General features: G+C 41.0%; 1 protein-coding gene across 9 annotated transcripts in view; it reads left to right on the top strand.

Moving 5' to 3' along the window:
* The window catches only part of LOC117419822 (transcription factor SOX-5-like), a 231,395-nt gene that overhangs the window by 123,028 nt on the left and 92,532 nt on the right, over positions 1 to 15,835 (top strand). For 2 of the 9 annotated variants that reach the window (XM_034033047.3, XM_034033045.3), the window contains exon 1: positions 11,092 to 11,444. The exons of 2 other annotated variants lie outside the window; for them this stretch is intronic. In XM_034033047.3, coding sequence (XP_033888938.1) covers positions 11,407 to 11,444 — 38 coding nt within the window. In that variant the 5' untranslated portion in view covers positions 11,092 to 11,406. Of the gene's footprint in view, positions 1 to 10,011; positions 10,366 to 10,423; positions 10,573 to 11,052; positions 11,445 to 15,835 lie in introns of those variants that run through there. 5 more of the 9 variants (XM_034033050.3, XM_034033049.3, XM_034033046.3 and 2 more) reach the window with 5 other exon arrangements.

Genomic DNA, 15,835 nt, shown 5'->3' with positions numbered 1-15,835 from the left:
GACTTCTAAGTATTAAATACAACAAACGATTCCTGTTCTGATATATATTAAAAAAAAAAATCAAAGTAATACCGTATTTACAAAAAACACACACAAAAAAAAATTATCAACTGAAAAGTGTTTAAATGGGCCATCAAACATGTGGTCCTGTTGTGTTAAGACAAAGTCACCTTCCTGCTTGTGCGAAGAGACGGATATATAATGACTGCATCCATTACAGACCAATGTGAAAGGTTTCAAAGTATGGCCTGAGAAAGGAATGAGCACTGTGCACAGAAGCAAGTACAAAAGCAAAGTGACTTGTCAGTTAGGCTGTTAGCTGAGATCACGTACAGCGGTAAAGGAGAAAACATGAAATTCATAAATAAGCTAAACTATTCCATAATGTTTGATTCACAGTGAATCAGCATTCATAAATAACCTCTTTATTTCTATGTGGCAGTAAATACTTGCTTTTTGCAAGAACTAAAGATAAAAAAATATTCATGCATATCTATTTTTTAAGTAATAAAACTTGTACTTAGTAGAAGTTTTATTTTATATTCTTTTATGTGTGTGCGTGTGCGTGCGTGTATTTGTGTGCGTGTATTGCGTGATCATTCGGAATGTGCGTGACAACAAGTTAATTCTTGTTAATTTTTTTAAATCTTCATGGCAACGCATGAAGCTCTCCTCACGATATTCGGAGTCGATCTTTTCCTAATTACTAGACAGACACGGACGTTTAAATATTCCCTCCCCTAAATTTCTATGAATTGATTAATCTGCATTGGTAGGGCTGGCTTTTTTTCCTAAATCAGACAGCATAGCAATGCATTTCTTGAAAGGTACGGCAAAAACATTGTGAGGGAAACTGACATGACTTGTTCATGTAAATGCTGTCATTGTTAGTTATGAAATATTCATATATATTTACTTGTGATTGTGTCTTTGCATAAAACTAAATTCAAACTTCATTGATGTCAAGCATTAAAGCTGATAATATAGAGGGGCTTTAATCTTTTAATCATCTGATCGATTGATCACATTTGTTTGCTGGTGTTATGAAATTGCATTGAAAGACAAATCCAAGTAATACAAAGTATTAACATAATTATATTTACTGTAAATGTTTCATAATGCCAGCTGATGTTTAATATACATACAGGTAGAGGACAAAAAAATGGAAACACCAATGTAAAGTCACTCTGTGGAGTTCTCAGCGGACCGTTTTTGATTAAACTGGCTGCTTGCGCCCCAGGTTGAAATTTGCAGTCAACTGATCTGCAGTTGTTCGCCTGTTTTGCCTTGCACTTCGAATTAATGCACGGATATCACGATCCTGGAGTATGTGCTTCCGCCCACTGTTACCCTTTGTTGATGATGTCTTTCCCTCGGAGTTCCATGCTGACATGGCAGCAAGTTGAGCTGTCTTGGTCACTGAAGCTCCTGCCAAACTCGCCCCAACAATCACCCCTCTTTCAAAGTCACTGAGGTCTCCTCTTGCAGCCATGCTAGCCATAATTATAGGCAACCAGGCCTGTCCAGCATTTTTATACATAACCCTAAGCATGCTGGGATGTTATTTGCTTAATTAACGCATGAGCCACATCTGTGTGGAAGCCCTTGCTTTCAATATACTTGGTGTCCCTCATTTACCCAGGTGTTTCCATTTTTTTGTCCACTACCTATATATATATATGTCGCTGTCGCTGGTTCCTGCTTCAAATGTGTGCAGCTGGGAGCCGGAACAGGAGACTTGAGCAGCAACCAATTGAGCAATTAGGCTTGTCCAGCCCTGAGCTAATCGGGAGGTCTGGATTGGCTGGGGGGTGTGCCAGGAGAGGCTGCGCGGAGCTCAAAAAGCACTGTGCCACAGCTCGAGGCTACTGCACGGCCATTGCTACACAGACGGACACTAAGTATTATTCAGTGATGGCCCACACACGTAACACTTCACCCTGTTACAATATAATATACAAGTTTTCCTACAGAACCGTAACTTCAGCAAATCTGATCCATATATTCTACGAACGGAGCTAAAATACCAGCACTTAAAGTCTTTAGGTTAATGATATAAAAATGATCCAGGCATATTTACTTACATGCAATGTGGCAGTTTGAAAATATTTGTTTACATGTAATTGGAAGTTCTCTTTCAATTCAAAGACAACCACCAACAACACTTTTGGGAAATGCTTGCAACTGGTAGGTATTCGCTGAGCATTTTATATCAGAGCTGCCGATAGGGAGTGACATCCTCTGTCCTGCCTTCTGAGAGAACAAATAGTCACTCCGCAGAGCTCACTTCCTCTTTTGCTTCACACTGCAGTAAGGTAAGGTACTAACCACACAGTTGCTGATTGAGTCTGTATGAAAGCGCTCTCTCTCAAGTTTTCTGGAATACCCCTGCATTATTTTTTAAAATATTGCTGGAGGTCGGCCTGCCACTTCCCTGGAATCAGAAACTCAGCTTCTGAACTGAGCTATTAAGTTGTGCTCTGCGCTTCGTTAAATCTTTCCTTCTTTTCACCAGTCTGCATTGCTTGTGGTTGCAGTCTGCTTTCTAACCACACCACCTGCTGTTCTGTATTTTTTCTCCTTCTATTTGCAGCAAAAAAAAAAACAGAGAGATGCGGGTTCCTCCACCGGGACTTGGCGCGGACGCGTCCTGCTGTTGAGTCGACTCCTTCGGTTGTCTCAGCACATACGCTTGGTGTGCTGGGTTAAAAAAAAAAAAAACATTGTAATAAAATTCTTCAGTCTACCCGCCTGCCCCTTTTTTCACAGCTAATCTGTTGAGTGAGTGTGTGTCTTTTCTTACTGTGCTTGCAGTGTTAAAAAAAACAAAAGAAAAAACAACGTGTGCCTCCTCCACCTGGTTCTACCTTGAGTTCATCATCGAGTAGAGTTCATCGGCTGCCTCGGCAATTCGGTGCATCAGCGCTTCGGTACCCTCGCGGCTTCGATGCCTCGGTGCCTCGACGCTCCACTGATTGACGCACCCCCAGACCTTCAAGGCTTCATGCACTTGATACTTAGCCAACCCTCGGTACTTGCAACCCTCGGAACCTCACAGCCTTGGTGCCTCGACGCCTCAGCATCAAATGCACCCGGATATCTGTACCCTCTGTGTTTTTACATCAACGGGACCTTAGAGCTCCAGTTGGACGCTCTCAGTGCTTGGGCAATCACACTCGTGCCTCAGTTCTGACAGTGCGCGCACATAGAGTACACATGCAAAAGTTGTGCCTGCACATCATGCGGCAACAAGCTTCCTCGAGAGGAGAGGCAACCCTCTCCTGCGAAATCTGTACAGCATTCCAGCAACGGGTGCTGTGCAAGAGACAGAACCATCCGCAGTTGTCCCAGAGCCCCTCGCAGAGCATTTCCTGCGCTCAGGCTCTGGTGCCTCAGGCTCGCAGCCGCTCTAGATCTCCTATGAGGAGCACTAATCGGGCAAGGCACAGGACATTTCCGATCTGAAGGACCAGATGGCTCAAGTCTTGGAGTTTTTGGCCAGGCAGCAGGCCCAACCCCCTGCTTAGGCCCCGGCTCTGCCACTAACACCTAACCCGGCGCTGACCCCGTCCTTGCCGGTGGTCGCCCCGGATGCTTCTGAACTGGACCTGGCTGCAGCCGAGGATTTCAATTGCAGCCTCCTGGGATTGCAGCCCTTTCCCTCAGGATGAGGAGGAAGGAAGCACCCAAGATCTAACCTTTGAGACGGGTCCCAGCTCCAAGACAACCTTGGACGCTGGGCTCTTCCCTCTTCCGAGCTCGATTCTGTCATTTATAGAGCAACCTACAAGTTACTTCAGGTACCTTGGACGACAGCACCCGAACCGCGCCGATTGGTCTTCAGGACGCAGGCAGCATTCACCCGCCTTCAGCCCTTCCCGATGTTCCCTGACTTTTTAGAAGAGGTGAGGTCCTCTTCGAACCACCCGGCTTCGGCGCAGAGTGTGGTGAAACAAGCATCCCCGCTGGCTTCCTTGGAATGCGCGGGGACTCTAGGCTTGGCGGAATTCCCACCTGTGGACTCGACCATTGCGGCCCTGGTGTGAGCCCCTCCAGTAGGAGGATTACCCAAGGACCCTGCATGCCCTAACAGCCATTTCTGTTTTTGGTATACTGAAAGCATTGAAATTTCATACCAAAAAAACTTACTGAGTGCTATTTTATTTAGGTTAGATGAAGAAAAAAGTACATAGCTGTTAATTTTCTGATACTGTTTGAAAGAAATATGTTTAAAACAAAAAGATAAACTTACTTGCGACTAAGATGAAATGATAAACTTGTAGGACTGCCGTGAAAGAAAAGCACAGATGAGCAAGTGTGGCAAGTTGCAGTCTTTTTTTCTTCATTCTGAGATATTGTGAACTATTGGGTATACCTTCCAGCTGCCTGTTTGCCAAGGTCTTCAGAAGTACCCTCTGACATTTTCCAAGATTTCTTTTTCGAGCACCATTTCTGGATACCGCACTCAGGTAGACAAGATTAATTGATCAATTATCTTTTAACGAATCAAACCCCACAGATATGATTAATCGATTAACCATTAATCGATTAAAACCCCTAGTTTAAATGATAGAACAATCATTTATTTCAGGGCGTTTGGGACAAAAGCTCGTCTACAGTTGTGTAGAAAGTAAAAGTAAGCCCAGTGCAGTAAACTTCTGCTCCAACCCCTACACCCACTACATCCCCTACTAACTCGCCCTCCTTCTCCACCTTCTTGCCCCTCTCAGACTCTGACCTCTCCTCCCTGCTCCAGGGTCACAAACCCACCACGTGTGCCTTGAACCCCCTCCCCACTCACCTCTTTCAAGCTGCTGCTCCTGCTCTACTCCCCTTCATCTCCTCCCTACTCAACACCTCTCTACTTTCTGGTATCTTTCCCTCTGCCTTCAAAAAAGCCTCTATCACTCCCCTCCTCATAAAACCTACCCTCGACCCCACCTCCCTCCAGAGCTACCGTCCTGTCTCCCTCCTACCCTTCCTCTCCAAAACCCTCGAGCGGACTGTACACCGCCAGCTCTCTGCTTTCCTGTCCAACCACTCTCTGCTTGACCCTCTCCAATCTGGCTTCCGCTCTGCTCACTCCACTGAAACCGCCCTCCTGTCTGTCACCAACTCACTTAAGTGTGCCCGAGCTGCCTCTCTCTCCTCTGTCCTAATTCTCGACCTCTCTGCTGCCTTTGACACTGTTGATCACTCTATTCTACTATCATCTCTTGCTGACCTGGGGATCTCTGGCACTGCTCTGGCCTGGTTCTCCTCCTACCTCTCCAACCGCACTTACCAGGTAACCTGGTGTGGAGCAACCTCCACACCTCACCCTCTCTTACCTGGAGTCCCCCAAGGGTCAGTCTTGGGTCCTCTCCTGTTCTCTCTCTACACCCGCTCCCTGGGCCCCCTCATCGCATCCTATGGTTTCTCATACCATTTCTATGCTGATGATGCTCAGATTTTCCTCTCCTTCCCCACCTCTGACTCCACCATCTCCTCCTGTATCTCTACCTGTCTGTCTGCTATTTCCTCCTGGATGCACTTGCATCACCTTAAACTCAACCTCTCTAAATCTGACCTCCTTTTCTTTCCCTCCTCCTCCCCCTCCTCTGATCTCTCTATCTCTGTTCCTCTGGAATCTACCACACTCTCTCCCTCTTCCTCCGCTAAGAACCTTGGAGTCACCCTGGACCCCTGCCTCTCTTATTCCCAGCACATCTCCACTCTGGCACGCACTTGCCGATTCTTCCTGAGCAACATCCGAAGAATCCGACCCTTCCTCACCAACTATGCTACCCAGCTCCTGGTCCAGGCCCTGGTACTCTCCCGCCTAGACTACTGCAACTCCCTCCTGGCTGGCCTCCCTGCGTCCGCCACCCATCTACTCCAGCTCATCCAGAACACTGCTGCCCGCCTGGTGTTCTCTCTGCCTCGCTTCGCCCACGCTACTCCACTACTCCGCTCGCTCCACTGGCTCCCGATCACCGCTCGCATCCAGTTCAAGACTCTTGTACTAGCCTACAGATGCCTTGACCAGACTGCACCCAGCTACCTCCAGACCCTCATCTCTCCCTACACCCCCACTCGACCTCTCCGCTCCGCCTGCACTAGAAGACTAGCTCTACCTCCGCTACGCTCCCCTGCCTCCAGAGCCCGCTCCTTCTCCACCCTTGCTCCGCAGTGGTGGAATGACCTTCCTACAGATGTCAGGACTGCCCAGTCCCTGACCACATTCCGGCGCCTCCTTAAGACTCACCTCTTCAAACAGCACCTGTAGAACTCCTCTGTTTGTATCCTGGGACACTATCACCCTTCATTTAAATGTGCTTTATTTTGCTCTTATCTGCCCCCTATTTTACTGCATTTAATCCTGTACTTCAGAATACTGTAATCTGCCAAGTGTTTAACCTGTAGTATTTTGTATTTAATCATATCCTGATGTAACTATCACTATTTAATCATATCCTGATGTAACTATCACTATTATCTGCTGTATTATTGAATTGTGGTTTGTCACACTTGAACAAAAGTTATTGTATTTCTTGCTCTTATTGTATTACTTGTATTGTAACACTTGAAATGTATTTGCTTACGATTGTAAGTCGCCCTGGATAAGGGTGTCTGCTAAGAAATAAATAATAATAATAATAATAAACTTGTTATTTTTCATTTGTTTATTTTTTTTTACACTCCAGTTATACCTCCTTTCAAACCTATGTATATATATATTATTTTTCACAATTTTAAAAACTGTTATCATTTGTGCATTTACTTGTTAGGAATATTTTCTTTAGCAAATGTATATTTATGTTTGATAATAAATAAATAAAAATATGTTTTAAAGATTTCTTTAGATGCATTACAAATGGTTTCTCTACAGTGTATTTCAGAGATTTGTATTGTGATGTATTTAATGGCCATGGTTCTGTGAAAGCTCCAAGCAGCTCATTTTTAACCAGGCAGAAGCAGAAGCTAGCTGTAGTAGAATGACAAAACTATTAACCCATTACATTTTTGGCTGCCTGGGGCTACTGGGATTATCTGACAATTGGTCTAGACAGGCCTAATAAGGATCTTTTACCCTAAACTCCAGACAGTTGAACATGTCTGTTTAAACTCTGAAAGTATAAACTATTCCGTTTTTTCTTTGCTTAATTAAAAAACAAAGAGCTTAAATGCTTACCTTTTTTTGTTTTTTTAGAAAAATATGTACAGTATATCTTATCAGTACTATACACATCAAATACAACTACAGAGAAGGTACAGTTGAACAAAATATATTATTTATATTTAGTGTATGTTTGTACTGTGTGTACATACACCAACACTGATGCAGGTAAATGCTGTTTAAAAGAATAATAAAAAAAAATGTTGTTATGATGTATATGTAACTTTATTTTACATATTACTTTAGCTCAGTAACAATTATTCGTACCAAATTGTCAATGACAAGCATCAAACACAGGAGGGAATCATTTCTTGGTGTCAATAAGTAATTTATATGAGCTGAAGAAAGGGTGTACTGTTGCTTTAAGAGTGCTGTAAATAGATTGCATTAAAGTGTCAGCACCTCTAGACCCACGGCCATTGCATGCATACTAACCCCCTACTCATTTTGGTTTTTGACTTCATGGTTTCTGTAGCCAGACATTATCCTTTTAAGCCACATGTGGGACTACCTTTTGGCTATCTGACTGAGATTAAAAAACACACAAGAGAGAAAATGGGGCCAGGAAGAGGTAGTCTATGGTTTGAAAGATGATTATTTTTTTGTGACAAATGTATTTGGGAAGTGGGTTAAGTGACTTGGAGCTGGTCTGCGTGTGTTAAAGAAAGTGCAATTGTTGTCTGCCTGTCGCCAGTAAAGTGGACTCTAATCAAACTACTGCAGGGTCAGGGCTGTGGTCTATAAGCCTCTAATGTTGCCCAGCTGTACAGCAGAATGGAGAAATAATAGAGGTCTGGGTTTAATTTTAGAGAAGTTCAGGGGGATTCCCTCATGTTCTCAGCAAATAAATATAAAATACATTTTAAAAAGTAAGGCTTTTAAAGGAACTTTTACTAGACAACTCCTTTTCAAGGCAAACCTTTAGCTAGGAAATGTTGCAACGGTAGTGTTTCATTCATAGACAGGAAAAGCACTTTAGTTGTAACCTTTAGCTGTTAAGACTTCTTGCTTCATTGTTTTGACTTTTGAATTTACTGTTTTCTCTTGTTTTTTGAAGATAATGTAAAGTCAAAAGTTGCCTTAAAATGTTGTTATTCAAGTGCACAGATCATAAGCCTTTTTTTCTAGAACAACCCCCTTCCCTTGTACAATCCTTTTGTGCCATTGTGCTTTTCTGCCATTGTGCTTTTGCTTAGATTTTAGCAGAAGGGGGATCTGTAAGACAAAACACTCTATATCTTCATCACTGGTCTCAAATGTCCTTGATTTTCAAAGGGTTTGCATAAGTTCCATTTAATACATATTTAAAATACATCAATATATGCTAATTACAAACTCGTAAATATCTATTGAAGTAAGATGGATCCTTGTAAAAACAAGTGCCCTGCCATATTAAAATGAGCACCCCCACAAATACTGGTATAAAATACACACAATACCCCCATGCCCGTGGTATAAATAAATATTCATAAATATGCATTGTGGGGCGCAGAAGGAGTACACAGCATGCCTTGGACAGTAGATGCACATGATATTTCTCCTTTTACACAAAGTCTTTTAATTGGGCTTCCTGACTTGCCAAAGTGCGAGGTAGATTGGCAGAAATCTTGTACCTTCAATTAATGTGACATATCGTCAGGAGTCTGACCGCTGCACACGTCGACCAGGTCACCAATCGACAGTGACAAACCATGCACAACCAGCACTTATGGGCATCGCCAGCTCTGCAAACATGAGCCAACGTACCGCACAGTGGGTTCTGCATAGGCTGAGCACTGAGCCTGGCAGATGTTAGACAGACCTCTACAGTTTCGGGGGACCGTTCTGATCTCCGATGAGTCCCAGTTCCAACAATTTGAATAGGCGTATTTGGATATGGAGGAGGACTGGAGATTAATTGCAGAACGATTGCTTAACCCTTTGCGGTCCTATGTCGGACCAGGTCCGACATTACAATTTTTCCTTTCCGGTCAAGAAAAACTATTGACTATTGATTAACAAATAATGTGATCAAGTTAAAAAGGTACTGTGTGTTAGCATAGAACAAATGTACAATAGCCCCTGATAGTGTCACATTCCCTATTTAACAATAGATAAAAATCACAAATATTGGGTGTTTTTCACAAGCTGATGTTATCACTTCTGAAAAAACAAGTTTCCAAACAATGACATGTTTTTAGTTTTTTGTTTGTTTTTTATTTGTACGATGTTATCTTTGCCTATCACAATGTACCAGGCAGTAAGGAATGTAGACTTAAAGCAAGCTTCAAACAAAAAAAAAGGTGTTCATTTCACATTACCTGGTGAACAGTGTTAGACAACTCAGGAATAATCTTGTTTTAGCGTTGTTACATTCCTGCTAAAAAATTAATTGACTTCAAATGAAATGAAAAAAGTGGATCCGAATAATATGTTTATCATCTGCAGTTTTTTTTTTTTTGGTTTATTTTCCTTTTGGGGAATTTTCTTTTCCTGGACAGTTCTTGAACTGACTTGAACTGGGTCTAATGCCTGTCTATTTGTCATAGAATTGTAAAATAGAACTCGTATCAGTGGTTTTCAATATTTGTTCAGTGCCAGTCCTCGTTGTACCCTGGTCCTCTAGGACTATTGAGCCATTGTCTGCTGTTGTTCCTAGAATAGCTTGTCTTAGTTAATCACTCTGGCTCTATAGGGAATTTCCTCATGGAATTCTCTACAGCAAAATCTAATCAACTGACCTACAACAATGGGAGCCTTTTTTTTTATTCAGGGCGGGCTCTGTACTGTAGCCTTTTGTGCGAACTGAACCTCCCAGTAGGAGTGGATAGTCAGTCGGTGTGTGTGTGTGTGTGTGTGTGTGTGTGTGTGTGTGTGTGTGTGTGTGTGTACGTGTGTGTGTGTCTGTGACTGCAGTGTGGTGAACCTTCTGTGTGTGGATACTGTTGACCAGATGTTTAGTGCATTGGGCAGTGCAGGTCTCCCTCTGTGTGTGCCTACATCATCTCATGTCAAAGGACCATTACCTGATTACCTCCCTTGCCTGCCTAGATTTCCATGAAGATAAACTGTGGGAATACTGTGAGGACTGTTTGTGTTCTAAGCGCTGTCACAACCAGGAGGAACTTTAGAGTTTGAGTGTGTTGCGTATGTCATGTGTCTTCTAGCTTATCAGTGGTCAAAGTTGAATCACAAGTTAAGAGATAGAGAGAGAGACACACAGAAAGGTGAGGGTGCCTTCTACTCTTTATTTTTGTTTTCCTCCTCGGAGAAGAGACTGCTAAGTTTTTTTTTTTTTATGTGGCAATGTTGGCTTCTTTTTCCCTTTACGCTATGATATACTTGTATGGAGTTTTGGTCTAAGGTCTTGGAGTTCTGTTTGCTAGCAAGCACTACTTTCAGCAACTGCAAGAGCTAACAGAGAGACTGACAGGGTGAGTGACACGTTGTTTACAGGTTTCCTTGAAGGGGCCTGATGCTATATTTCAATCTGTCAAAGTTGCTTTTCTTTCCACAGAACAACGCCTGATTGCTTTTTCTTCTACTATACAAGTTCCAGACTGAGTGGTGAATGCCACTGTTTTATTTGCTGCTGCTGCTGCAAAAAAAAAAAATCAAGTCTGTGATTTGTTTATGTGTGTGTGCATTGGTTCAAATAATAAAAAAAGGTGATAACCTGCCATGCATTTAGAAGTCTTGCTGTCTTTGGTGCCACCAATGCGACGATGTTGTAATAGGGGAGGCGGAGCAATAAGAAACAGGACTTTTCTCTATTTTAACACATGTATCCCGCTTCATTCAGCAGACTGAGGGTAGAGGGGGTTAATCCCATTTGAGTGTTTTAATAAAATAAGTTACAATGAAGCATACACAATGACAGTAAAACAAGGTTGACAATTGTTAACGTGTCAAAGAAATATTAGCAAGAAAGGTGACTGGACTGCTAAATCCTATAGGGAACAGGCAACCTCACCATAAAGCATGTGAACAGACTAGACATCTGATATAGCCAAAGGCTTTCACAGGCTCAGTGTGGTCTAGAGGAGCTGTTCAGTGTGTTGTTTTTTTTAGCACTGGCCCTTTAAGAGACTTGCAAAGAAGTAGTAGCTTAGAGAGAGAGAGAGAGAGCGAGAGAGGGGGAGAGGGAGAAGGGAGAGAGAGAATCGGTTGTTTTAGAGGTTAGGGAATCAATAGACAGGTTTCTTTGGAGGCTATCGGAACTGCATGTTGTGGAAGGGAGTGCTGAGAAAAGACCAGTATTTTTCAGCATGCTAACTGATCCTGATTTACCTCAGGAGTTTAAGAGGTAAGTTTAAACTTGACAGTGGGTTGTGTCTTATGTTGTCAAACTGGATACATAAATGCAGCCACACGCACACACAAACACACACAGATAGCCTTTATTAATGTGAAGCCTTATAAGAACAGTTGTCAGGTACCTGGCTCTGAACTTTCAGATGTGTTTTGATGTTAAAAGTCTTTGCATACAAATGCTTAAGGAGAAGTACCATCAGGTTTGATTCTGTCATTTACTTAGTAAACCTGTAACCTCAAGATTCTTTGGTGTTTTACATAAGCATTGCTTTATAAATCTTTTTGTTTGTTTGTTTTGTTTTGTTTTTTGTTTTTTTTTAAGGTAATTATATAACAGGAAGCGGTTTAAATTTTAAAAATAGTGAAACTGTTTTCAATTGTTATAAACAAATGGATGAACATTTATTTAACTGTTAAACTGTTACCATTTGTGTTGGTAAGTTAAAAATATTTGGTGCATTCTGTTTATTTATTTTTTCTGTGGAATCATGTATATATTATATATTTTAGCTCAGCTTTTATTTCACACTACAATGTGACAGTGAGATATAGATACTGTAAAGCTTGTTTCATATGTTAATGCTATAAAAAATATACATTTAAACCACTTTTCTGTGAATGTAAGTGTTGACTTAAGCAGTCTTTTTTTTTTTAAATGGCCTTTTTTTCTACTTTTATATGAACTAATGTTTCCACAGATGAAACTAATCTTTTGTTCAGAGATAAAGTATGGGTTTTATCCCTGCATTAAGAACATATTTATATGTTGCTAAGTGTGTTTTTATTAAGCATTTAACCAGTAAAGCCAAAAAAAAAGAAAGATAACAACAGATATGTGGCATTAAAAAAATTAAAGGATTACACCCAGATGCAGAATGTATGGAGATAAATTAAGGGATTACACTGAATTAGTAAGCGGACAGTTTGCAAGCCGATTCTCTGTCAGTACAATATATTATTATTATTATTTATTTCTTAGCAGACACCCTTATCCAGGGCGACTTACAATTGTTACAAGATATCACATTATTTTTACATACAATTACATTATTTTTTATATACAATTACCCATTTATACAGTTGGGTTTTTATTGGAGCAATCTAGGTAAAGTACCTTGCTCAAGGGTACAACAGCAGTGTCCCCCACTGGGGATTGAACCCACAACCCTCCGGTCAAGAGTCCAGAGCCCTAACCACTACGCCACACTGCTCCACAATATACTGTCCTGGAGCCTGTCCCACCTTGACTCTAGCAAAGCTACAAGTAATGTTGACAGCTGCAACAGCACTAAGTTTTTTTTTTATTTAGATAACATTTTTAGTTATCTGTGAGTGTTTATTTTACTGCTTCATAAGAAAGATTGGCAGTTTTTACAAGCAGAGAAAAAGCAAGTTAATAAGATCATATGTGAGAATTAGCCAATTTCAGGTCTTAACTCAGTGATTGACAAATATGACTCAGGGGTTTCTGTATTTTTTGTAATCATTTTTCTGCAGTAACCCTTCTGTATTGCATGCTGGTGGTGTTATTATTATTATTATTATTGTTGTTGTTGTTGTTGCTGTAACATGTAAATTTGCCTGTACTTTAAGTGTTGATTGTTTAATAGTTTGTCTTTTGTGAATTGAATTAAGCCTTTTTATTCTGACCACCTAAGCATCAATAACAGATGTAAAAACTGAGAAAAGAGCTTTAACTTTTCTTTGTGTAGCTAGATGTCAGGATACGCAAGCAAGGTTAGGTATGAGCACACATCTTACTTAAAAGTGTGAAATTGCCAAGATTTGTAATGGCATTTGCCTTGTAACACCCTTCAGTTTGTTGTCTGTGTTTTAAAAAGGTTGAAATGGGACTAGGGTGTGAAAGTTACCCAGTACCTTACACAATGCACAGTTACTAAATGCTACAGTATACCTTGAATTTGTATGTTTGTCAATTCGGAAGCTCTTTGGCAACAAATTTAAAAAGCAGCTACAGAGAATGAATTTGCCTGCTGTTTTAAAAAGAGTTGTACTGAGTAAAATTTGGTTTGAAAGGAAGTTGTGTGCCGAGAAGTGGTAGAGTTGGAGGTTTGCTGTTATTTGCATAGCTGGTAAATGTGTTAAGCAATAAATTGTGTGCGTGTTTGCCTGGGTGGCATTTGCATTTGCATTGGAAATACTGTTGAAAGATTCTGGTGATTTGAGAGCAAAATGAAAAAAAGTAGCTCTCTCCTTTAGTCCTAAAAGAAGTGGATGCATATACATATATTGTATATTATTTAACATTAAACTGTGAAGTTAAACATATTTAGGGAATACACTAAGGTATTAGTGAAATCCAGTTTTAAAATTACATTAGTCGTTTTTAATTTCCTTTTCTTTCATTCTTTTTTAAAAAGTGTTATTTCCTCTTTTTTTTAAATATCATTGATCCCAAATATGAGATTGTGATTGATTCTGAATGTGAGAAATTGACAGATTCCATTGAGGGGTGTTGCAAAGGGGGAGCTCAGCGGGACTTTAACACTCAGCCATTTGTCTCTCCCTATTAAAATGGTAAACTATCCGTCAAGCCCTTGTGTTATTAAACTGTTTTTGGTCTCAGTTGCCTGAGCACTGATGGAGAGTGAACTCCGTTATCTCCCTTTTTCCCAGTGAATTTCTCAATGCGTCATTTGCTGTGCCTATTTGCAACAAACTGACTCATTGTTTCACCCATATTGTTAGCTCTTGAGAGAGAGTTGATAACCGTGTCGCCATGTAAAAAAAGAAATAAATAATACAAGAGTAGAATGCTAAGTTGTCCCCCCATCTAGACCTCCCTAGTGTTGTCACCTGACCAGGCCACTGACCAATAGGGCACCACCACATTTGTTTTGAGTTGTTGCGAGGTTGGAATGCCTGAAAGCTAAAGTTGGAGAGTGAATTCCTATTCTTCCCTTGTGTCTTCTGATGTCCCTATTGAGTATTGTGAAGCTCTTTTTGTAAACTCTGAATGCTTCAGGCCTTTTAGCTTATAATGCGGCCTGATTATAGGCTACACTTGGGGAGGGGTGGTGGGGACCCACCCCCTCACCAGGAGACCTAAAACATATACAAATGTGTGATATGAGACTGATTTAACTACACCATCCTCTTCTGGAGTCTGAAACAATATGGTTTATTTCAATCATCTTCAAAGTCAGCAGCTTGTACAGTGGTTTCAGTGTCCAGCTCATGTCAATGACATTCGAATAAAGTTCCTCATTTCTAATTGACCTCCACTGAGAAAAGCTTGTAGTTATCTAGCACCCTGCTTCGGCTTTCATGAGCAAGAAAACAGGTACAATGTATAATATGTAAACACACATCTGTAAGTTGTAATGCAAAGCATTTCATCTTGTGTAGAACGGACTGCGGCCCCTTACCAGTTCAGCAATGTTGCTGCTCATGTATTATTTAAATACAAAGCTGTTAAGTTAGTGATAAAATGAAGGTGTCATTTATAATAGCCAAGATGTATGTAGTTTAAGGCAGCTGTGCCCGATGGAAAAATATGCAGAGAAGTTGGCAGCTTTTATAGTGCAAAGTATCCCCAGTAGGATGTTTGCCTGGTGCTATTTTAGTAGAAATGGAAGGATTCTGCCATCATCTATAAATGCCTTTATAATATAACTCTACATCAATTTAATCACAAAATCTTTTCTTCACTTTTCTTGCTGAGAACCAGATTTGCTTCAAGTAGGAATCTTTCTTAATTAAATAACAGTGGAAGTCTGGTTTAATGAGTGGTACGGTTTTAAAACATCCACAGACGACAAACAACACATAGCTGTGGGATTACTGAGCCTGTGCTAGGAGGATTCTTGCTACCTCCTACTGTATATGTAAACTATAAGGTCTTATTATACTATATGCACACAACACAAACTAACTTATTTAACTGTTGGCAGTACTAACTACACTTTCATGTATTAACTGCTACAAATGCTGTTCATGATTGATAAACTGAAAACATTTCTTTTCACTATTCTTCAGTGTGTTCTGAGCCTCTCAGGTACAGTCTGGGTTTCTCATCAGTGAGGACACTAGGTCTCTAATAGAGACATTGCACTCCGCGTCTTCCTCTGTGTGTGTGTGTGTGTGTGTGTGTGCGTGCATGCGTGCGTGCGTGTGTGTGCGTGCGTGCGTGCGTGCGTGCGTGCGTGTGTGTGTGCACCTCCTTCATGTTCTATTGATAATTGATGGCAGCGTGACATTAGGCACTTTGTTCTTGTCTTTTGTGGGGATGCTGGACAGGAAGCTCAGTTGGTAACCTCGGCCTTTGAGAAGAAAAAACTAAACAACACACCAAGATTGCTTTGGTCTGTCTTAAGGATAACCAGGGCTAGATGGGGTTATGTTTTTTTTTTTTGTTTTATG

Source organism: Acipenser ruthenus, chromosome 14 (genome assembly GCF_902713425.1).
Source record: "Acipenser ruthenus chromosome 14, fAciRut3.2 maternal haplotype, whole genome shotgun sequence".
Lineage (NCBI taxonomy): Eukaryota > Metazoa > Chordata > Actinopteri > Acipenseriformes > Acipenseridae > Acipenser > Acipenser ruthenus.
This window is presented reverse-complemented; position numbering and strand designations above follow the sequence as displayed.